The following is a 23,332-nucleotide window of genomic DNA, read 5'->3' on the forward strand; positions in this document are numbered from 1 at the left end:
GATTCCCTACAATCTTAGAGTTTGCTGTAAATAAAGAAATTTTTGTTTTCTCTCTTCACTCTCTGTAGAATAGAGATAGATATACAGAATCTGTTGGAGCAAATTTTTTCCCTAAAATAGAGAAAAAATAAGTTTAGAGTAAAAAATTCTAAAATGATGATTCCCTACAATTTTAGAGTTTGGTGTAAATAAAGAGATTTTTGTTTTCTCTCTTCACTCTCTGTAGAATAGAGATAGATATACAAAATATGTTGGAGCAAATTTTTTTTCCCTAAAATAGAGAAAAAATAAGTTACATGAAATCTGTTGGAGATGCTCTTAGTGAACGTGCAAAGTTACTTTTAACCCTCATGTATAAATAATATATTATATGTATATCTCACTTTAATTAAATTTTCTTTAAAATATTGGAGATGTGCTTGTCGAGGTCGGAGCGCTGGGAGAGGAGGTGGTCGAGGTTGAGATCCAGGGCGCGTTGGTAGGCTATGCACTCATGGAGGAGGCGCGTCATGGATAAATGGGCCGCCGGAGCTGCCATGGCTGAGAGAGAGAGAGAGAGAGAGAGAGAGAGAAGAGAGAGAGAGAGAGAGAGAGAGAGAGAGAGAGAGAGAGATGAGTGTAATTTATAAATAAAAATGAGGGCAATATTGTCAAATACTGTTGGATTGGGTAAATGAGGTTAAAAAACTCTTAGTGGAGTAAGTGGGCAATTTTTAGGCTAAAATTAGGTAAATGGTCACGGCCCCTAAAATAAATTCTTGACAAAAATTTTAGTCTCAAAAGCAAAATGTAGCTATCATTTTTCACTACACGTCTCTCTCTCTCTCGGCCCCTATATATAAATCTTCCCCAACTCCTCCTCCAATAGCTCTTTCGTAAGCTCTCCTCCCTCTCCTCTCCTTTTCCTTCACTACACCAGCTAACAAAATGGTGAAGTTCTCAAAGGAGCTTGAAGCTCAGCTCATCCCCGAGTGGAAGGACGCTTTCGTCAACTACTGGCAGCTCAAAAAGCAAATCAAGAAGATCAAAGTTTCAAGAGTTCCCAAGCAAGCCCCAGATGCAGACTTCGGTGTCTCCATTTTCGATCCCATTCGCTTCGTCACGAAGAAAATCAGTGACAAGCTATTCAACTTCGATAACAAGTTAACTGAGATAATCCAGGTACTGAATTTTAGCACACACAAATACAAATATGTAAGCTTATTTTGGATTAATCTGATACGTTATTGAAGGTTGATTGGTGGTTGTTAGAATTTGGTTCTGCTCAGTTTAGGTTTTCAGACGATTTTCCGCGACTGTAACCGTTTTACTTTTTACATTTTTCAACTAGGATTATACCCTTCACCTCATTCTATTTACGCCCGAAACGAACCCGAAATCCCGGGACTTTGTCTTTTACGGTGGGTTGTGTTTCGACCAATTAGGGCTGTAAATTCAGTACGTTCAGCTGAATGATGATCACGTCATTTTCAGGCGAAACGTTTGGGTGGTTTCCGATACCAATACGGATACCCTCTGGTTCTATTGAGGCTCCTTAAACTCTCTCGCTCTCTCTTAACGTCGTTTTGTGTTACGTCAGCCATAACTTCTACTTTAAGTGACACAAGCACCAAAGCTTCTTTATTGGTGGTGCCGTGGATGATTTTGAGTGTGTGAGATTTATGTGTGCATGGCACATTGAACATAACATTGCACTTCAACTAGTGCGGCCAGCTAGCCTTTTTCGAAAGGAGGCTATGGTTATTATGAATACGTTTAGGTTCGTATTGTGTTGTTGTCTAAAATAACGTTTTCTGTATTCAAGGTCATGTTTTTAATTACATGAATAATCAATAAAACAGAACATTCAAAACGACAAAATATAGACATTGTATTTACGCCAAAAACGTATTGGTGACACTTTCGAAGATCGAAGAGCACTGTAAACTTTTTTTCCTTATTGAGAAACTAGATCACATCAAAAGCGTTTCCAGATTACCCATAGCATGACTTTTGGCTTGTTGAAATTCTATTCTTGTTTTGTTCTCTTCTCCTCTTTTTGATACTAATTATGTTTCTGTAACGAACAAAAATGAATGATGGGCATGCAATATAATACACTAAAACTGTTCATAAAGTTACCGGAGACCTGGAGATGTCAGAATGTTTACAGAGTCCAACAAGATTAATGCCCCTATTGCTGCTTTTTTATTTCATATCTTTTCATCTTTTGGGGGTTTCGATCTATACCTCACGAAAGCAAAATATGGAACGGTTGTAGCTGGACGTATAATACCTCATATATCACGAAACCATCGTGACCAACAGCAACAAAAAACCAACACACCCAAACGAAAAGGACACTAAAAACAAAGAAACCAATCCCATAAATATTGGATTAATAATTGATTTTTTTTTTTATTTCTTTCTGTTGTGCACAGGTGAAGAGTAAGATCATCGAGAATGGTGAGGAGGAAGAAATCTATGAGACCGAGCTTGCTCAGTTGTTTTCTGAAGAGGATGAGGTAACTAATCCAAAACATGGTTCAACTTGTACTACTAATTACTAAACAATTATCAAATAATCAAGTCCAATTAGTCGTGGCGAATTTAGAGTGGACATCGATATAAAGGAATTTTGCGTGACTCCAATATTCTTCACTATGTCATTTTGATGATCGGAAATGTTTAACTTTACAATTCTACATGAATCATTCTAACAATAAAACCGTATATATACTGCAATCTAAGTTCAAATGAACAGTTTGCATCAATAAATTAAATTGGCCAAAAAGGTTGAGAAAAAGAATAATATGAATTTTCAATTAACGTGATCATCGTTGGTTGAACCCTTAATTAGTTAGGGATATTTAAGGTATTGGCTTGGTGTATATTGTATAGGTGAGGGTGTTCTTTGGGGGATTAGATGAAGAGCTCAACAAGGTGAACCAATTTTACAAGACCAAAGAGACGGAGTTTCTTGAGAGAGGAGAGATTTTGAACAAGCAGCTACAGATTTTGCTGGACCTCAAGCAAATTCTTAACGATAGGCGATGGAAAAATTCTTTGTCAAAATCGAAATTGCCTAGTTTTCCTAGCTCATGGTCCTCGACTCCCCGGAATTCTGACTATAGTTCTGGTAAGCTTTTCCATTTATGGTCTTCTTCTAGCTAGTCAACTCCATTCCCTATATGGCTATATCTATATATAATTTGGTAATCTACCTAATTTAAGAGAAAGTTGTTCTTAGCTACTTAATTAATGTGCGGTTATTACCAAAAATGAAACCTACTTAGCAAAAAAAGAAAGAAATGGATTTGCATTTTCCAAGTTAAAACAGATTAACTAATTCCATATACGTTTATATAATTGCTTGCACTACTGCTTCAAACTCTTGATCCTCATTCACATTCTTCTCCATTTATAACCGTTAATTGGTCAACAGTTTTAGGTTTATTGGATATACATGTGACAAAGAGGTCATTTTGGTTACTTAAACGTTTGAGAAAATTTCGTGTTCTATATGACACTTTGTCTTTCAAGTCGCAAAGTCTAAATGATTAGTACACCTAATTAATATCACAGCTGGGGGAAGGATGTTATCCAAATCCTTGACGCAATTGTTCATGAAATTTTCTCCTACCTTTTTTGAGAAAGCGACGGAGAAAATCTAGAAAACTGACCTTTATCTTAATTTTGCCTCAAATATTTTTCATGTTCTACCCTTTTTGTTATTTCTAGCCTCTGTTATTAATTATACAAAATTAACTAATGCAGAGAGCTCGGCAGAATTGAGTGCTACACCTACTAATACAGAACTAACACAAACAGATGAAGCAATTGCAGCACTAGAAAGAAATGGTGTGAGCTTCACTAACACGGCAATTAGGGGTAAGACAAAGAAAGGCAAGCCTAAGATGGCCATGAGGATTGACATTCCAAACAACACCCCGACACGAACCATCACAGCCGTTACGTCAATGCTTTGGGAAGATTTGGTTAACAATCCGAAAAAGGAAGTCTCCGGAGAATTCATTAACAAAAAAAAGATTCAGTGTGCTGAGAAAATGATTAGAGGGGCTTTTGTGGAGCTCTACAGAGGTCTCGGGCTGCTTAAAACTTACAGGTTCGCTTTTATGAGTTAATTGGCCAATAATTTGGGTGCACAAGTAGGACTTTCATTTTGGTAACATAGACTTTCTATTTGGTACGGCACGTCGTTTTGCAACTATACTGTACCGTCTGAACGGCAGCACTCAGCTCTCGGCTATTCTTTAAAACGTACTGTATATAACGGCTTTTTTTTTTTTTTTTTTCAGATAGAGAGGGTAAATTCTTACTAGTGTTGATAAAAAAAAAAAATGAAATAAAGAAACAGAAGTTAATAGATAAAGTTTGTTGATAATATTCTAAGGTTCTCTTCCGACTCCGAAAGGATTTTTTGTGTTATTCACTTATTTGCATTTTTAGGTCTAAAGTTTGGCTCATTCTTGTTCAAGCAGCACAAAGATGATGTAGCAATTAATATCTTGAGTATGCAAATATATCCTCAAGTAGCACGTAATAGAATATTTTTCCATATCTCTTTTAGTTTGGTGCTGATGCAACCGTATATTGTGTGAGGAACAAGTGATGACACGTGGTTTTGTAAGTTTTCATTGTGATGTGATCCTTATTGATTTGTTATAGGATCTTTTCAAAAACTACAAAATGAATTACTTGATCGAGTCTCCGCATGCGTATACCTTAGTATAAAAGGTTCTTTAATTACAGAGTTTAGGGTTCAAGATTAATTGTACGCAATGAGCTTATGCATTAATAGGTTTTAGCTTGGTACTTTAATTTGACCGATGTGATCTAATCGATCAAATTTTCTACTTTTGACAGCTCATTGAATATGGTAGCGTTTACAAAGATCCTCAAGAAATTTGACAAGGTGAGATATGGTACCTTAACCTTTCCTGCAGCCTCATTTTAGCAAATGCCTTCAGAATTCATGTAGAAGACGGAATTGCGATAGATATTTTGGGGTATATATATATATAGGATACTTGTGATCATGAGCTAATTGCATTAATTTTGTAGATGAATGATGAGCACTGGTTTTGCTTTTAGGTGGTAATATTATAGGTCATGCATGTGTAAGTGACATATTCAAAATTATAGGTGTATGTATTATTCAACATATATATGTCACTATTGTGTTACCAGTGCTATTAAGTGTTGGCCGGTTGGCCATGCCATTGATAGCTTATTGTTCTGTAAATACATTTATCATCACATAACTTGTAGTGAAAGTAAACTGAAGCAATTAGTTTTTCCCATTACAGGTATCGAACCAGCAGGCATCAGCAAGTTATCTAAAAGCAGTGAAGAGATCACATTTCATCAGTTCTGATAAGGTAATTGTACAGTTATAAAGTAGGTTTCAAAACTAGATAGCTAGCATGAATGTTAGAGTGAGTCCTTTGTACGTGTACATGTGAATATATATATGATCGGTAACTATTTGTTGGAGTGCTTATTTTTACACTCTAGTCACATAATCATTACCTTTCTAATGGAGAATGTGGGTTTTAAGGGTTTCTGATAGTGATTCTATTCTGCGTGGTTATTATATTTGGCTTGACAAGGTTGTTAGACTAATGGACGAAGTGGAAACCATATTCACGAAGCACTTTGCTAACAATGACAAGAAAAAGGCAATGAAGTTTCTGAGGCCCCAACAGCACAAGGAGTCTCACATGGTTACCTTCTTTGTTGGTACTCTTCATCTCTCTCCCTCAATTTTCCATATTTTCGCTCTCTGCATAAAAACCTCTGTAGATTAAGGTCGACACTGGAAATGTCTGCTTTGATTCTTTGCCTTATTTAAAGCTCCACCACTAAAAAAAAAAATTGTAATGTGCAAATGTGCAATATGATGGGTGATCATTAGTCTTTGTTTGCCACTAATCATCAAAGTGGGATTTGCTCAAAGGTTTGTTATTCAAATGGTGACAATGCGGTCCCATCAAGCAGTAGACCAGGTTGTTTCAGTTTTTTTGGGTCTGATTGTGATCACTCTTTAATAAAGTTATTTTTTTCTTACTTATTTCTGGAAAAGAAAATTAATAAAGGTCTTCTTTTTGGTTTATGTTGGTGCAGGTTTGTTCACAGGTTGCTTTGTATCGTTGTTTAGTGTATACGCACTGTTAGCACACTTGTCTGGTATATTCTCTCCCAGCACAGAACTGGAATACATGGAAACTGTCTACCCTGTTTTCAGGTAAATGCTCTCTTTCACAATTGCCTTTTCTAAGTGCCGCTATTAGTGCTTGTACAAAATGTTTAAAGGGCAGTGCTTCTTCTGTAAGTGCTAAAACCGAACGTGCCTTTGATATGGTTGGCGAAAATATCAAGTGCTTTTTTAATTTGGAAACACATTATAGGTATCTCCTTAAAGTGCTTCTAAGTGCGTTCCCGAACTGCATTTGTAATTTTCGGAAACCTTAGATGTGCTTCTAACATAAGCACTTCCGGTAGAAGTGCTAATGACCAAAAGCACGTCCTATGGAAGCACTGCCAACGGGCAGTAGGACAAGAAAGCATATATGTTGGAACTGAGATTTTTAGTCCCTATTATGTTGTATTGTACCAAGTTCATAGAACTTGCAGATAACAAAGTTTTTCTAAGCTTAACTAAGTAGATCCAAGATTAATTAATCAGCAACACAAACTAATGCACAAGATCCTGAAATGTGATCCCTGTCAAGTTTTTCAATAATATGATGAGGGTAATTGAAACTACTGTCGTACTAATTGTAAGGGTGTGAATTTTTGTGCAGTGTTTTTGCATTACTGAGCTTGCACTTGTTCATGTACGGCTGCAACCTGTTCATGTGGAAAAGTACTAGAATCAATTGCAACTTCATATTTGAATTCCAACTGAGCACTGCCTTAAAGTACCGTGATGCCTTCCTCATATGCACAACTTTTATGACGGCTGTGGTTGGTGCCATGGTTGTACATCTTATATTAAGGGCTAATAACTTCTTACCAAGCCAAGTTGATGCCATTCCTGGAATTTTCCTTCTGGTTAGTTTTTATCACTTTCATCTATATTCTGTTAGTCAAGTAACTTGAGCTTCAGAAAAGACAAAAAATCAGGCTTCAGCAAGAAAGCAACTAAGAAAATTGAGAGACATAGCATGAAGCACTGACCTAATCTTGAACAACTGAATTTTCAGTTTTCCATTGCCCTGCTGATATGCCCCTTGGACATCTTCTATCGACCTACTCGTTACTGCTTCATCAGAGTAATTCGTAATATAGTCTGTTCTCCACTTTATAAGGTACATTTCCTTCCAGTTGCAACATCCCATTAAACAAAACGTGAGTGATTTCAATCAATACTATGAAATTAGCACCGCCATTTAAGTTGTTCTTTCTTGTTGTATTATTTACCCGCAGGTTTTGATGGTAGACTTTTTCATGGCTGATCAGCTAACTAGCCAGGTATAACCACAATTTAATTCCATTATAATCAAGTTCTGAAATAGATAACACTGTAACATTCCTCTTTTGTCAACCTTTTAGTTTCATTAACCAATCACCTATTGTCTCTTTGTTTGAAGATCCCATTGCTGAGACACATGGAATCCACAGCCTGCTACTTCCTTGCTGGAAGTTTCAGAACACACCAATATGAGACTTGCAAAACTGGAAGGCTATTTAAAGAGCTCGCTTATGTCATTTCATTCTTGCCATACTACTGGCGTGCAATGCAGGTTACACTACCAAAAGTCCTTTGCAGATTAATGTCTATTAGTACTTTCTTTCTTACTTGAATTCCAAATGTGTATAGTCAAATATTTCAACCTTTGCAATAGCATAGTTTTTTAGTCCACCAACTGACATCTGATCGTTCAATGCAATGAACTACAAAGTGTGCAAGACGATGGTTTGATGAGTCTGATGTCAACCATTTGGCTAACATGGGGAAGTATGTTTCGGCCATGGTGGCAGCCGGAGCCAGGATTACATATGCTAACCAGCAGAATCATCTCTGGTTTTCTATAGTAGTTGTCACTTCTGTGGTGGCTACAGTCTATCAGTTATACTGGGATTTTGTCAAGGATTGGGGGCTTTTCAACCCAAATTCCAAGAACCTATGGCTGAGAGATGAACTCATTCTGAAGAACAAAAGAACCTACTATTTTTCCATAGTAAGTTTTTAATTCTTTGAATTTTTCTCAGAACAACTTTATTGTAGATCTCCTTCATTTAAACCGCATTCTGAAACATATTGTCAAACTGACGCAGGCCTTGAATGCCGTTCTGAGAGTTGCTTGGGTGGAGACAGTTATGGGATTTCACAATATTTCATATGTCGAGTCACGATTGGTGGACTTTCTCTTGGCTTCATTAGAGGTTATCCGGCGGGGGCATTGGAACTTTTACAGGTACTAATGTTAAAAGATAAATGTTTTTGAGCATTATATTTGATCCTTGTGATTGAACTATACAGTTTCTAAACTTGTTCTGTTATATCAAACAGGCTAGAGAATGAGCATCTGAATAATGTTGGCAAGTTCAGGGCAGTCAAGACGGTTCCCCTACCATTCCGTGATGCAGATTCTGATGGCTAAAATGTATCAGTCTTGTTTAGTACAGAAACCCCAAAATGCTGATATGGGGCAGTTAAGCCAAGGCAGAAGGAGGGACTGTACATTTTCTCACATCAATGTGTGAGATCCTGCCATTCACTCATCGCATACGCAATTTGGAATATGAATTGCAAGGTGCCAAGTGCAATGAAGAAAAGCGATTTCCAACTGAAATTTCCTTTTCTGATGTACCTTTGGCCATTTTAATTTAGAAATGATGATGCAAGTGTACCATGTATTTTCTGAACAGGCAGTTCTTTTTTGGATTGACTTTCAAACTTATCGCCTCTAAAGATAACCATATATGTCATCCCTACTACTACAAAAACTGAAAATGGGAGAGAGTTATCTGAATCCATCTGTTTCTCTATCTTATATATGATCATAACAAGTCGAAAAGGATTTTTTGTTACCTTGTTATTATCACAGAAAGAACACAACTGTTAAGGACTTATCAATTGATAGCAAATATTTCATCAATTTAATAGAACTGGGATCCACACAAACTGAACCCATTCGAGTCCCAAGACAAACAAAAAAAACAACCCCAAATATTGGGCCTTTTTCATGGGCCTAAAAATTAGATTTTTAACTTTCCAGACATTATTGGGAATGTGGGCTCCAAGAAAAGGAAAAAAAAATTCATTTTAAGACTACTATATATATGTTACCTTTAGTTTGCTTTAAACCCATTAGTGTAAAACCCACATAGAATATGGTCGCTGACAACTATTGCTCTTCAGTCATGAAAGGTTTCATCTCTTTATATATGGTATTCACTCAAGCTCATGAAGCTATTGATGAATCCATATGAAACTTGTTTAGCTTAATTCCTTTAATTTAGTTTTTCAATTTCCTTTATAAATTCTGATCCTAACATTTGGTACCAGAGCCCTTTGATCCATATGGGTGAGGGGTTTTTTTCCAGTATTGCAAGACTACCTTAGCTTGATGACCTCCTTTCACTAAACTATGAATGATTTTCATAACAATTTCATGGAAGTGATTCGTCGGATTGAGGAACACCTTTCAAAGTTTCAACAAACGACAACCCCTATATACAGTGGTCCTTTTTTTTTTTTTTTTTATTGTTCAATCACACGGTGTCCTTAAAGGCTTCCTAGGCCCAGAGACTAATCCGTGCTCGGGGGATCTTGTCAGAACGCTTCCTCCCCCCTGGCCACCAAGAATATATTGGGATTTAACTCCAATAAGCGTCGGCGGGATTTGAACCCGGGTATGGGGGTTCCACACCTGGAGGCTCTTACCAACTCGACCACCTATGGTGGTTCTATATACAGTGGTCCTTGGTATGTCCCGAAATATTTGGTATTAAAGTTAGGGTTGATATATTTACAGATAATTAAAGATTTGATAATGAAGTTAGGTTCTTGATTTTACACTTCACGAGTCCTCTCTCTAAATTGGTACGAAAGAGAGAGAAAACAATACTCTCTCATTTTTTTTAATTTCTCTCTCTTCATTAATATTATATTAATAATCTATTAATATTAAATTAGGGAGTGACTGATTTGCCCCTCAATGTTTGACCAAAATTACATTGACTAACGTTTTACGTAACGACATGTACATATTTTCTGTCAAGATTACAAGTTCATACACCGAAATGATTGTTTTAAAACTTAATGTACCGAACTTCGGAGTCACCTATTTATCGTGTACTGTTGTTAAAAATTTCCCTTACAGATAGTTAAAGATTTGGTAATGAAGTTAGGTTCTTGATTTTACACTTCACGAGTCATCTCTTGCAATTGGTTCAAAAAACATGAGACTTTTTCACGAGGATAGTTTCAACTCTGCCTCCAAAAAGCTTCTATATGACTAGATTGTGAGGAAGGTGCCTGACAAAATTGAGAGCCACTCAGTTGAGGAAGGTAATTTTACTAACAGCACACACAGCACAGCACCAAATTAGCCCCTCGGTCACTCAGAGCAGAAGACCCAAAGTAGATTTTTTTTTTACCCCATTTTCAATCTCTCCCCTTGTCTCTATGAATCGCTCGCCGTGACCGCGTTCCCGTCCGATTCCGGCTCCGATCTCCCATCAGGTATTCTGATCAGCCTTCTCCATCTGATTCTCTTATTGCTTGCTTCTATTATAATAAAAATCGATCCCAAACCTAGCTGCCCTTTCTCAATTTCCAGACTTGGTCCCCAGAAAGTTCAGAGCTTGATTCTTTTTGCCCTAATTACAATATCATACGCCTTTCTGTGAACTTGAGAGCTTGAATTTGATAGTTTCTTTCATTTGATTTCAGTAATTTTGCACGGTACAAGTTCTAATTTGATTTCAGTAATTTTGCACGGTACAAGTTCTTTGTAATAGAATAATCTATATTCAAGCATGAATTATCTATATTTTGAAATGATATTTTTCCCTTTTCTTGTCCAACTTGAATAAATAGGAAATAATTTTGGAACTTCTTATCAAGGAGGCTGAACCTCTTCAGTTATTGAGTAGCATGATATTGGTGGAATTTCAGGTTCTTTTGGCAAGATTCAAGGAGGTGTGCCTGGTTCTTCAAGTTCATATCAAGTAGTAGAACTACCAGCATTCTCAAGTCCAATGCACACTGCCCTCAACTGGAAAGGCCATGGAGCATGATGGGCGAAATACTAATATGCTATCTGATGCAAATAAAATATTGCAGGTACTTACTTTTTCATTCGTTATCTTACTGTTTCATTCGTTTTGTTCTCTACCTTTGAGCAAAACAAGGGCATCATGCTCAATGGTGACTATCATGCTAAACTTCACCTGGTCTTTTTTTTTTTGTCCATAACATATGACAAGTGAAACTAACCAAACTATCGGAATATACATACTCTCTGCTTGTTGTAAATGTTAGGGCAATCATTCTGTTTAATGATATGTTTGTATTGCATGTGGTGTTTGACTTCAGTGTGTTCTCCTTGTGGTGTCCTTTTAAAGAACGTCAACTAATGTTGTTTTAAGATGTCTAGATTAATTTTAGATTTCTTTTGCACATGTAATAATTTTCAATACTGCTGTTTAAAAGCTCGTATGTATTGATTTGCTTCTGCTACACGATGTTTTGTTCAGGCTGGCAGGCAAAATAATGCAGTAGAAATGAGTGTGGTGAGAAGTGCAGCTTCTAGAGATACTGGTAAATCTCCAGTTCATGTGGCCCCTGCATCTTCTGGCATGCCTTTTAAAGAACAGCAGTTGAAACAGCTCAGAGCGCAGTGCCTTGTCTTTTTAGCCTTCAGGTAGTTGATTTCATTTTTGGATATGATGTTATCACGTTCAAATATATATATATTTTAGTTGGGTTAAGTTGTGGTTTCTGAATGCAGAAATGGTTTGATGCCAAAGAAACTTCATCTTGAAATTGCGCTTGGAAACAATTCACCTAAAGAAGGTTTTTTTGGCAATAAAACTTTCTCATTACTAGTTTTCAAAATGACTAGAATGCAGTACCTTTATATTATCAGCCTTGATGTATTAATTTAAAAAATTCAGGTGGCAATACAGATGGCCCTCAAAAAGATTTTGTTGACCATAAAGGAAAAGCACAATCTTCAAATGAGCCAAATAACAATTCTGATGCTAGTATGCCATTTGGAAGACTTAACCATGATACTGATAAAAGTGCAGTCTCCAGTGGGATACTCCTGGAGACTGACACTTTGGCAAAAAAATCTGAGAGCCCAAAAATGAAGGAGAAGCTGAAACGCAACCTCAGGATACCACTTGTTTAACTGTGGCATCACAGCAGTCTGACTCAGGTGCAAGACGTGGTTTAACTGTTAACCCTGTGGAAAATATAGAGACTGGACATTTGCAACTTGGACGAGTCAACCCAGCCTCTTCTCTAATGGGTATGAACAAGCAGAACTCTGATATAAGCAGCTGGACTGGGGTTGGCAGTCAAACTGAAGTTTCCGGAGGACTGTTACCTCCTTCTGCCGGTCAGCCTGAGATTTTTCCTGAAAGAAAAGATACTGCACCCAGCCAGTTCCAAAATCACGGTAACAATGTTTTGGGGAATCAACATACTGCCAATCACCCAGATTCTTTTGCATCTAGATCGTCGGAAACCAATTGCAGAATTGGCAATGATCATCACCCAGTAGACTAAAACTGATTTTAGTTTATTCAAATGGAAATGGATGTTTTTCTACAAAATTCCTACCATATATCCTCTAGTTAGTTACCTTGCATTTAGAACTGTTGAGACTTCACTTATGTCCAACTTTCGTCAAATTCAAAGGAGCAATGGATCCTCGGAGAAACCTTGTTGTGGCTCATTTATGAAATGTGTACATTGTTTGTTTGTGAGAGTGGCATTAAGAAAGAATCAGTGAGTCTGGCTTAATGGCATTGCAGGAATCAATGGTTGCCCCAAATCTACTTCTTTATTGGTGTTCGGGTTAATATGTAAAGTTAGCTCTGCGGGAAAAGTGGAAAAACTTGGTGTCTGCTTACTTTAGTAGGATTTGCATACTCTGAACTTAAACAAAATAGGGATCATCAATTAAGCAGATGAGTTTTACATTACTTTAACTATGCACTGTCATGATATTCGTGTTCAATAGCATGAACAGAAATACACAGGAAAGGTTATTTGGCACATCATACTGTGCATCTCACTAAAGGGGAATACTTATGTGATTTGCTTGATAATTTCTCATGTTGTTTTAGTGTTTGACTATTTATAGCATATATCTGACTCTACAAACTAAGACTATACATCAGCCTGAAAAGGAAATTGTTTGGTACTTACTTTGTTTGCCTTTCAAGTCACGATATTTGATAAGTGATCTCCAAATCGTGGTTTTACCAAGTTGGTAATTCAGTTTTGAAATGGAAAGTAATCTGTCAAATTCATTTAAACTCTCTGGAATGTTGTTTGTTGGAATCAGCGATCAACATCTGTCTTGCACCTCATGAGACTTTGACATCTTTCTGCTCAGCTTGTTTTTCTTTTTTCCCTTAATGTAAAAAGTTTGTTAAGAAAGTGGCTGCATGCCCTAACCCACCCTATTCTGGTCTACTACTCTCCTTAAACTCTAAAATATAGATTGTTACTAGATTCAATAGATCCTGTGTGCATGAATTTGCATGTTTATATATTGGGGAACAGGTACTTGTAATGCATTGTTTGGATGGTACTTTTTTTCTTTTTTAAATTTGATATTGTATGTGCCTCTGTACTACATCTTATAATTTTTGCTGCAGGAAAATGTGAGCTCATCTGAAGATATATCTGCAAAAACCAAAAGTGTTATAGAACTGAAAAAACTACAGCTCTTGGAATTGCAACGCCGTCCCAGGAGGTAATTGTCATTTGGATAATCTAACTTTTATATTATTATTTTCGGTATAGTTTTGATTATTTCCTAGACACTTAGATTGTTCAATTTCATTTGGGCAGTGAATTTTTGAAATTTTAAAATTTGCAGGCCCTGCATCAGGAGAAAGTCCAAACCTAAAAGAGGCTTTGCCTGAAAATTGCTCATCCAAACCTAAGAATGACAAAATTTCAGGAGATGAAGGTTCTACCACACCAGTTTCTGTATCAAATGAGACCATTTCAGAGGTGAATAAGAGTCATACTCTGGAGGAGAAAGCTCTTCCAGCAACTCCAACTTTGGTCGCTGCATCTCCTGTTTTTAGTCCTTCAACTGGTTCCCTTCCCGGTTCTACTCCCATGGAAAACAGTGGTGAGGCAAAACATCATGGTGCTGAGATTTCTCCTAGATCTCAGTCAAAGCTGTCCTCTTCTGTTTCTCCTGCTTCCCCTGCTTCTCAGTCTATCACTCCTAGCCCTTCCAAACCTGTGGAAGTCAAAAAAACAGGGTCGAAAGGCTTCAAGCAGAGCTGAAGCACCCCATCGCGGCAGGGGAAGAAGCAGGCTCCTGTGTTACCAGCTGTGTCTGATGGTTCAGCTAGTCAGGATCCAGAATTACAGGATATGTCTGCTGGCACATTGGGGAGTAAGACTGCTGCACTGGGAAGAAAGCAAGGTACTGATGGGCAGGAACTGGTACATGTTATTCAGTCCCAGATAAGTTAAGTGCATTTAGTTAGCAGTTTAACTGATTCTGATCCAAAAAGAAAAGAGCACCCAAGCTATCCTACCCAAAATAAGCAGCCTACAAACTCATCATCAACGATTGACAGTGCTGCTGGATCCTCTGATAAGACTTCTGCTCTGGGATGTATCCAGACTGCTAATGTAAACGATGTTGCTTGTGTGATGAAAGAGGTCTTTTCTGGCACACGTTTATCAAAAGCTAAAATTTCTGAGTCTTTTGGGAGAGAAGGTCGGGTTTCCCCCCGCGTACCTGTATCCCCAGTAAGACTCCGGTGGACGTGGCCAAAAACCAAGAGGTTTCTGAACCTGAGACGGGTGATCTTTCGAATGCGTCCAAGGTTAGTTACTTAGTTGTATTTACTGGGAATGAAGATATACTGTATGAGATATTTTTTAAAATGTTCCAAATATTGTACCTCACTTTTCAATTCAATCACTGAATTGGGATTGGATATATATATATCCCACTCCCAAGAAGGAAAAGGGACAAGGCCTCCCTAGTTCCTTGACGAAGTTTCCACCGAACAGGGTTATCAAATGTAATGTCTTCTAGAATAATTTGATAATGGGTTACATATCATATACCTGTGCACTTGAATGCCCTGAGACAGACACAAATTTGAACTATTTCTAAATAATATTTAACTATTATTTGATTTCATATGCTTATATCTCAGGTTGGCGATGGTGGTTGTTCCAGAAAACATTGATTTCTCTGCATCCTCCTTGGCAAGGAAAAAAAGGTAGACTGCTTACCTGTTGGCAGCTTAGTAACACTGGAGAGTTCAAAAGGATCTCCAGCTGAAAAGGATTCTTTGATGGATTCCCACGATGCTTCTGGGAGAGTGGCAGAAATTGTTCAGCCTGTGGTTACATTAACCATGGGCAGTTAATAGTGTTGAAGGATCATCTGAGGCAGGCCTGTAGGCAGTCTCAAGTTACAGGAGTCAGAACATGAAGCTAAAGCTAGTGATGCTTTTCAGGTCTCTAGGACACTGCCTGAAATTGTGTCTGGAAACATTGATCAGCCTCTGGTTTCTTTGACTCTGGGAGGTGATAGTGTTGTAGGCTTATCTGAGGCACAACCTATAGACAGCTCCAAGCCGCCAGAGGAGTTGGAATGTGCAGCTAAAGTTGTTGAAACTTCTCAGGTTTGTGTGACAAGCATTATCAGCCTCTAATTACCTTGACTATGGGGTGTGATATTGAAGGCTCTGAAGCAGGTCCTGTAGGTAGCTCTAAACCTCTAGAGGAGGTGGAATGTGAGGTTAAAGTTGGTAATACTTCTCAAGTTAATGGGTCATTTCTGGCAAATGTGTCTGAAAACCTTGATTTCCGTCCCTCTTCTGAAGCTAAAGTTGGTAATACTTCTCAAGTTTATGAGTCATTGCCGGCAAATGCGTCTGAAAACCTGGATTTACAGCTCTCTTCTGAAGCTAAAGCTGGTGATGTCTCTGACATTTGTGAGACATTGACAGAAGTTGTACCTGAAAACATGGATTTGCAGCCATGTTCAACAGGGCAGAAGTCGGAATCAGAAGCTATATTTGGTGTTGCTTCTCAGGTGCATGAGACTGTGTCAAAAATTGTATCTGAAAACATGGAGTTGCAGCCATCTTCAACAGTGCAGGAGTTGGAATCTGAAGAAGTTGATGCGTCTCAGGTTTGTGAGACAGTGTTGGAATTTGTACCTGAGAACATGGATTTGCAGCCATCTTCAACAGTGCAGGAGTCGGAATCTGAAACTAGAGGTGGTGAGGCTTCTCAGGTTAGCAAAACATTGCCGGAGTCTGAAAACATGGATTTGCAGACATTGGCAACAGCATATGACTCAGTATCTGCAGCTAAAGCTGGTGAGGTGTCTCAGTTTAGTGAAGCATTGCTAAAGTCTGGAAATATGGATTTGCAAACATCTTCAACAGCACAGGAATCAGAATCTGAAGCTAAAGTAGGTGATGCTTCTGGGGTTTGTGAGACATTGCTGGAGTCCAAAATCATGGATTTGCAACCATCTTCAACAGTTCAGGATACACAATCTTTAACTAAAGTTGGTGATGATTCTCAGGTTTGTGAGACTGGAGTCTGAAAACATGGATTTGCAGCCATCTTCAGGAGCACAGGTGTCTAAAGCTGATGCTAAAGTGGGTGATGTTTCTCAGGATTCTGAGACATTGCCAAAGTCTGAAAACATGGATTTGCAGCCATCTTCAACTGTACAGGAATCTGAAGCTGAAGCTAACATTTCTGAGTCTTTTGGGAGAGAAGGTAGTGTTTCCCCCGGTGTACCTGTATCACTAAGACTCTGGTGGACATGGCCGAAAACCAAAATTTGGAGGATAAAGCATGTTCTGGTGTGGAATTGAAGGTTTCGAAACTGAGATGGATGATATTTTGAATGCGTCAAAGGTTAGCTGTATTTACCGGGAATGATTTTATACAGTATGAAATCTGCTTTGGTTGTTCCAAACATTATACTGTACTTTCAATGCCAAATTACGGGATTGATATCTAATATCTAGATATTTGAATTAACTTTAAAACTTAAGACTGGTGAGCTAGATTGTTGACATTACCTTTCTAATCGATCAAGTTTTCTACTTTTGACAGCTCATTGAATATGCTAGCCTTTACAAATATCCTCAAGAAATTTGACAAGGTGAGATATGGTACCTTAACCATTCATGCAGCCTCATTTTAGCAAATGCCATCAGAATTCATGTAGAAGAGGGAATTGCAAAAGATATTTTTTGGTATATAGGATTCTTGTGATCATGAGCTATTTGCATTAATTTTGTAGATGAATGATGAGCACAGGTTTTGCTTTTAGGTGGTAAAATTATAGGTCATGCATGTGTTAGTGACAGATTCAAAATTATAGGTGTGCATGTATTATTCAATATACGTCACTATCGTGTTACCAGTACTATTAAGTGTTGGCCAGTTGGCCATGCCATTGAGGCATTGATAGCTTATTGTTCTCTATATAAATTTATCATCACATAACTTGTAGTACAGTGCAAGTAAACTGAAGCAATTAGTTTCTCCCATTACAGGTATCGAACCAGCAGGCATCAGCAAGTTATCTAAAAGCAGTGAAGAGATCACATTTCATCAGTTCTGATAAGGTAATTGAACTGTTATAAAATAGGTTTCAAAACTATATATTATGTCTAGCCTATATATCTGTACCATGTATTTTCTGAACTGGCAGTTCTTTTTTGGATTGACTTTCAAACTTTTCGCCTCTAAAGATAACCATCTATGTCACCCCTACTACTACAAAAAATGAAATGGGAGAGAGTTATCTGAATCCAATTGTTTCTCTATCTTATATCTGATCATAACAAGTCGAAAAGGATTTTTTGTTACCTTGTTATTATCACAGTAAGAACAGAACAGTTAAGGACTTTAGACTTATCAATTGATAAGAAATTGATCAAATGTTGCTATTTAATAGAAATTTGGATCTGTTATTTTATTTTCAGAATGAAATGTTTTAGACATGTAAAGAATGTAAATAGAGCTAGTTTAAACTTAAACCATCTGTTTTTTGCATTTAATTCTGTATTTTGCTCTAGTTTAAGGTGGAAGGGTGAAGCATACATTGGGAAAGAAATTAAGCAAACTATGTGTTGCTCTATAAATATCGCTCTTCTTTCATATAGTACATTTTGGTAAACTTTGTACTGAAGACTGAAGACAGCAGAACCTCCATCTGAATAATACTTGATTACTGCACCTGCTAAAATATTAGAATGAAGATCACTATCAAGAGTTCAGTTGCCAAATGAACCTCCCACGTGGTGTTTTGTGGATTGTGGTTTAAGAAAAGGAATCAACCAACACAGGAAAACGGTTGTTTTCTTAGAGATTCTGCTATTCTCTTTGAGAGAAAGTAAGCAGTTGATTCGATGGTGATCATTAGATTGACACCAACAGCACTAGGCAACACACAGACAAATAGGCCTTCGGCTTCCCAGCTCTCCCCATTCTGATCAACTGCGCCTTCTTTTTCATTGATTCCCATTCTACAGCTCCCCATTTGATGAGCGGAGGAATAGGTTGTCCATTTCTCTACCAGTGACTGTGGCCCTTCATCTGCAGAAACTTGGTCCAAAAAATTCTCTATTTCCTTCTTATCAGTCCCTTCACATTTGAGTCTCAGCCCATCACTGCGGTGAGTGCCAACTTCAACTGCTCCTGCTGCTATCAGAATCCTAAGCGCCTGCCTCAAACCAGCCTTCATGTTCTCTTTGTCTGATGCATCAAGCACATAACTTGCTCTTCCCTCTGTCCTAATAACCCCGGAACCCTTATCCCGGATTATTGTGATCAAATGTGCAGTTCTTGAAAATCTCAGCATCCTTTTCTTCATGTCTAGTCCAGACTCCCAGGGACACAAACCAGCAAATGTTCCAGGCCCTAATGCAGGAGTTTCAATGATGGCTCTTGGCCTAGAGTCTGCTGAGATGACCTCATGGACCGATGTGATTATTCCGCCCTCATAGCTTTTACCCTTGAATTCTGAATTAATCGAGTCAGGGAAGTATCCCCAGGCCATTAGGACAGGGTGGAGATGAAGATTTCGACCAATGTGCCGGTTCTTTAGTCCACTAGAGATCATTAAGGGAGGTGTCAAAAGAGCTCCACATGCTGAAATTGTGACTTTTGCCTCAATTTGCAGTCTCTTTGTTATGTTGTTACTTAAACTTTTTGCCATTACTCCCAAGCATTTCTTCTTCCTCATACTTCCACTCCTGTAGCTCTTTTCCAATACATATCTCTCGGCTTTGCAACCGGATAAGATCACTGCACCATGATCCACTGCATCCACCAGCCATGTAGAATCAGTCCCTTTTTTCTCTCCTTTCTTACATCCATGACCGCACGATCCACAATAGTGCTTCTCTGAAGAATTGCGAGGGGCAAAATGAACTTCAAGGCCTAAATTCTCACACCCTTTTTGCAGCACTTGATTTTGGAACCCCTCCTCTACACAGCTCTCTGTAACCCCGATTCTCTCACACACAGCATCCATTGCAGAAACTTATTCGGATCCCCCAAAGAAGGCAATCTTGTGATCCTTGGCCCATTCCTGAAGCAGAGAATCTGGTGTTCTAATGCAGGCTGACCAGTTAACTGCAGAGCCACCACCAACTGTTGATCCAGCCAGAATCATTACTTTCCCATCAACAGTTGCAAGATTGCCTCCTGATTCATACAGTTGATCCTGGGATGGGCCTTCCAGAGATGAGTAATCTGACGCAGTGAAGTAGTTCCCTTTCTCAAGAACAATCACTTTCTGGCCTGAACTTGCTAAAACAGCTGCTGCAACACCTCCGCCACAGCCAGAGCCAACAATTACCACATCACATTTGATCTTGTAGAGGTCGTTTTTGGAGTCATGTGTCACTTTGAGGCCTTTGTCAGCAAGAGAATCCGGAAGGCTAGTGTCAGTTTGGTACATGGTTTCTATGATTCCCTTGTGAAGAGGCCTCTCTTCTGGGACTCTTTTCGGGTTCTCAGCTTGTTCTACTTGATATCCAATGGCTTTCCATGCTGGGTTTTCAGCATTTTCATCAACCTGTGAAAAGGAAAACGATTGAATGCTTAAACTCTTGATTGCTTGCATGGGATGAATGTTCATGAAATTGAGGACTGAATGCCCGCCGACATCAGTAGGAAAGGTTCACATCAACACGAAATAGGGAACTTGTTTCATGTTGTTCAACTGGCATATATAAATTCTATCACTATTCAGACATGTGGTGTAACATGGATATAGATGCATGTTGAACAACATGATAATACGACATCAGGAAACTTCTATCGTGCTGTGTTCGGCATAAATTATATAGTTTAGGTCTAAGTGTCTAACGACATTTTTTTGTCTATTTAGATTATGGTGTATGTGCACTAGTTTCCACTTTGGTCCATGTAGGTCCACGTTTTCGTTAACATTTAGAGAAGGTCTTAGGTAGGGCTGCCATGTGGTGGGGCAGTGAGGCCCTCCAATCACCCCCTAGCAGGGGGAGTGTTTTGGATATTTTATTTTGCAAATTGAGGACAGTTTTGGAACAAGAATTTTTTTTTTTTTAAGTTTTGATTGGTGGGCCGCACTGCCCTATCACGTGGCAGCCCCTACCCAAGACTTTTTCTAACATTTAACACATGATGCGCCGGTGACTACTTTCTCAAAGACAGTTACTTTTCAAAATGGCGTCTAGCTGTAGTATTATAAATCGGTAAAAATGGTAAGTAAAAGAATTTCTTATCCAAAAATGAGACATTTGTGCATCATGTATTCATCTTAAAATATATATAGGATTTTTCTCAAGAATAGAGGTCCGTTCTTTAGCTAAGGAACGGATTTCCATATTTTGATTATTTTTCGATCACATTTCACATCTTTCAGTTTTTAGGTCCTAATGTATAGATTACTTCTGCAAATTTTCAGCCAATTTGATGATCGTTAAGGTATCCAAAACTGCAATTTACACGAACGAACCGAATCTGTCCAATTTGAATCGTTCGTGTTTATAATGGTAAATTATAATTTTGGATGCCTTAAAAATCATCAATTTAGCTGAAATTTTTGCAGAAGTGATATATACATTAGGACCTAAAAACTGAACGGTTAAGATGTGAAAATGTTATCGAAAAGTGGTCAAAACATGGAAATCCGTTCCTTAGACGGACTGATATATATATATATATATATATATATATATATATATATATATATATATATTTATATTTATTCAGAGCGAGACCTCGCTCTGAAATTAAAATGCGAGGTTAGAGTTTAGAGGTTAATATATATTAATGGAAGTATCATTTTGGTAAAAACCTATCTCCTTAAAACACGAGATAGGTTTTTACCAAAATGATACTTCCATTAATATATATTAACCTCTAAAGAAGGTTCCATTAAGTATGACGAAATTCGTCCTTAAAGAAGGTGTGCCATCAGCTTTTTGCTAATAATTAATGAAATCCCAATATCTCCAAATTTAATTAAAAGAGTCTTAATCAAATATCTAAATCTATGTTTTTAATGCCAATGACCTAATAAGCTTCTGAGCTTCAACAGCAGTACGTGGGGATGATGATGATGTTTCAACAACTTTAATTTCAAGTCTTTTATTTGATGGGGCGGTGGACAATTCCTTTCTTGGGCTCGTTGACTGCACTTCACATGGCTGCCACATCTGTGATCTGTCCTTGGGCTTTCTTGGATGATGGGGCCTCGACAAAGAGATCCTACGCATCTGTGGTTCGCCCGTCTTCCATTCCCATTGTGGATTTACCAGCGACGGTTGTACAGGATGGGAAGACTACTGTTATGAGATATCTGAGGAAGCTTATCAGTCTGGGCTGGATAAGTGTAAGCACATGTTGCTTGGTGACCTGCAATTGGCCTTCGAGGATAAGTCGTATTCTCCACCCGATCTTCAGCGTAAGCTTGCGGCTATTTGGAGTGCTCTAGGTAGTTGGAAGATCATCCCAATGGGGAAGGGATATTACTCGTTCAATTTTGCCTCTGCAGATTCACTGGCTAGGGTTTGGGCGCAGGGTGCTATCGCTCTCAAGTCTGGTACGTTGAGGTTTATGAAATGGGTTCCAAATTTCTCCCCAGCGAGTCAAAAGAACACTGTTAGAATTTGTGGCTTTGATACTACTGTTGTAATTTGGTGCGGAAGCTTTAGGAGTAGTGGGATAGGACAATGTGTTTAGGACTTTAGTTTTGGGAGCAAGAGTTTGGGAGAAGGAGTAGAGGAGATGGTTGAGTAGTTAAAACAGAGGAGGTATTCAATTGAAAGAGGAGCTAAGCTTTTGATTTATGCTTTGCTCATTGATTCTTGAGATTCTTGATTCATATAATTACAAGAGTACATAAATATATATAGTCAGGGGTCATCATTTGGCCCTTTGGCCCTAAGCCCGCTTGGCCCGTAGGGCCGAACCCCGACCCGGCCCGACCCTTTCTCAAATAGGGTAGGGTATGGGCCAAGTAAATGAAGCCCGGTCCGTTTAAGCTTGTTAGGGCCAAGCCCGGACCGGCCCTTTAAGCCCGCCCAATTAGGCCCTAATAATTTTCTATTTTTTCAATTTTTTAAATATGTTTTTTTTTAATTATAACATACAAATTTTCTCTTTCTTTGTAATTGGCTTCCTAAGCTTTATTTTCTTTAAGTTTTTTTTTTCATTGTTAAACAACAATTAATTTTGGGAGATTTAGAGACATAGTTAATTGAATATAACAACCTTAACTAATATTTATAAATGTTATAAGTTAATTCCAATATATATGTATGTGTGTGTGTGTGTGTCTTAAATATGATCAACAAAATTAATGAGTCTTGTATTAACTATATAATCATTGAGCTACATTATGAGAAAAAAAAAATGTATTTCTTTTTGTTAAACAAAATAAGGTCCTTTTCGGTCCATTTCGGCCCTATTTGGCCCTATTCGGAGGGCCGGCCCGACCCGGCCCTTTCATCCCTAGTGGCTCGGGCTTTTCGGGCGGGTCAGAGTTAGCATATTTAAGCCCCGACCCTACCCTACCCGGCCCTAAATTTTGTTGACTTTGACTAGGCCCGGCCCTGCCCAACCCTA

The 23,332-nt window shown here is 38.2% G+C and overlaps 2 protein-coding genes and 1 long non-coding RNA gene across 10 annotated transcripts; 2 read left to right on the forward strand and 1 right to left on the reverse strand.

Moving 5' to 3' along the window:
• The first annotated feature begins 856 nt into the window (after positions 1-856).
• LOC133712362 (phosphate transporter PHO1) lies at positions 857-8,930 on the forward strand. The gene is made up of 15 exons (XM_062138472.1): positions 857-1,161; positions 2,421-2,504; positions 2,881-3,118; positions 3,757-4,105; positions 4,867-4,915; positions 5,310-5,381; positions 5,613-5,742; positions 6,127-6,247; positions 6,807-7,056; positions 7,209-7,313; positions 7,432-7,476; positions 7,596-7,748; positions 7,908-8,186; positions 8,284-8,423; positions 8,519-8,930. The coding sequence occupies exons 1-15, from the start codon at positions 928-930 to the stop codon at positions 8,607-8,609; spliced, it is 2,340 nt and encodes a 779-aa protein (XP_061994456.1). The 5' UTR covers positions 857-927; the 3' UTR covers positions 8,610-8,930.
• Positions 8,931-10,413: 1,483 nt separating this feature from the next.
• Positions 10,414-22,512, forward strand: LOC133708126 (uncharacterized). Of its 8 annotated transcripts, none has more exons than XR_009845584.1 (10): positions 10,415-10,696; positions 11,132-11,299; positions 11,713-11,879; positions 11,967-12,031; positions 12,133-13,949; positions 14,076-15,048; positions 15,388-17,116; positions 17,318-17,366; positions 17,764-17,835; positions 21,804-22,512. It is a non-coding gene; the product is annotated as an uncharacterized LOC133708126 (long non-coding RNA). The 8 variants fall into 8 exon arrangements; XR_009845585.1 differs by having other exon boundaries at positions 21,807-21,825; XR_009845587.1 differs by lacking the exon at positions 21,804-22,512 and having other exon boundaries at positions 10,416-10,696; positions 12,133-12,641; positions 13,000-13,949; positions 17,764-18,025.
• Positions 18,289-21,131, reverse strand: LOC133708125 (long-chain-alcohol oxidase FAO1-like). The gene is given in 1 exon segment (XM_062133581.1): positions 18,289-21,131. A coding segment is annotated over 1 exon segment (1,812 nt). The 5' UTR covers positions 20,358-21,131; the 3' UTR covers positions 18,289-18,545.
• Positions 22,513-23,332: the final 820 nt, after the last annotated feature.

The sequence above is a fragment of the Rosa rugosa genome, chromosome 5 (assembly GCF_958449725.1).
Source record: "Rosa rugosa chromosome 5, drRosRugo1.1, whole genome shotgun sequence".
NCBI classification, from domain to species: Eukaryota; Viridiplantae; Streptophyta; class Magnoliopsida; order Rosales; family Rosaceae; genus Rosa; species Rosa rugosa.

Excerpts from the sequence above, each read along its gene's own strand:
- LOC133712362 (XM_062138472.1), top strand. The coding sequence starts at position 928 with ATGGTGAAGTTCTCAAAGGAGCTTGAAGCTCAGCTCATCCCCGAGTGG. Across the intron at positions 4,106-4,866 it reads GGGCTGCTTAAAACTTACAG|CTCATTGAATATGGTAGCGT; the intron begins GTTCGCTTTTAT and ends TACTTTTGACAG. Across the intron at positions 7,314-7,431 it reads TCTGTTCTCCACTTTATAAG|GTTTTGATGGTAGACTTTTT; the intron begins GTACATTTCCTT and ends ATTTACCCGCAG.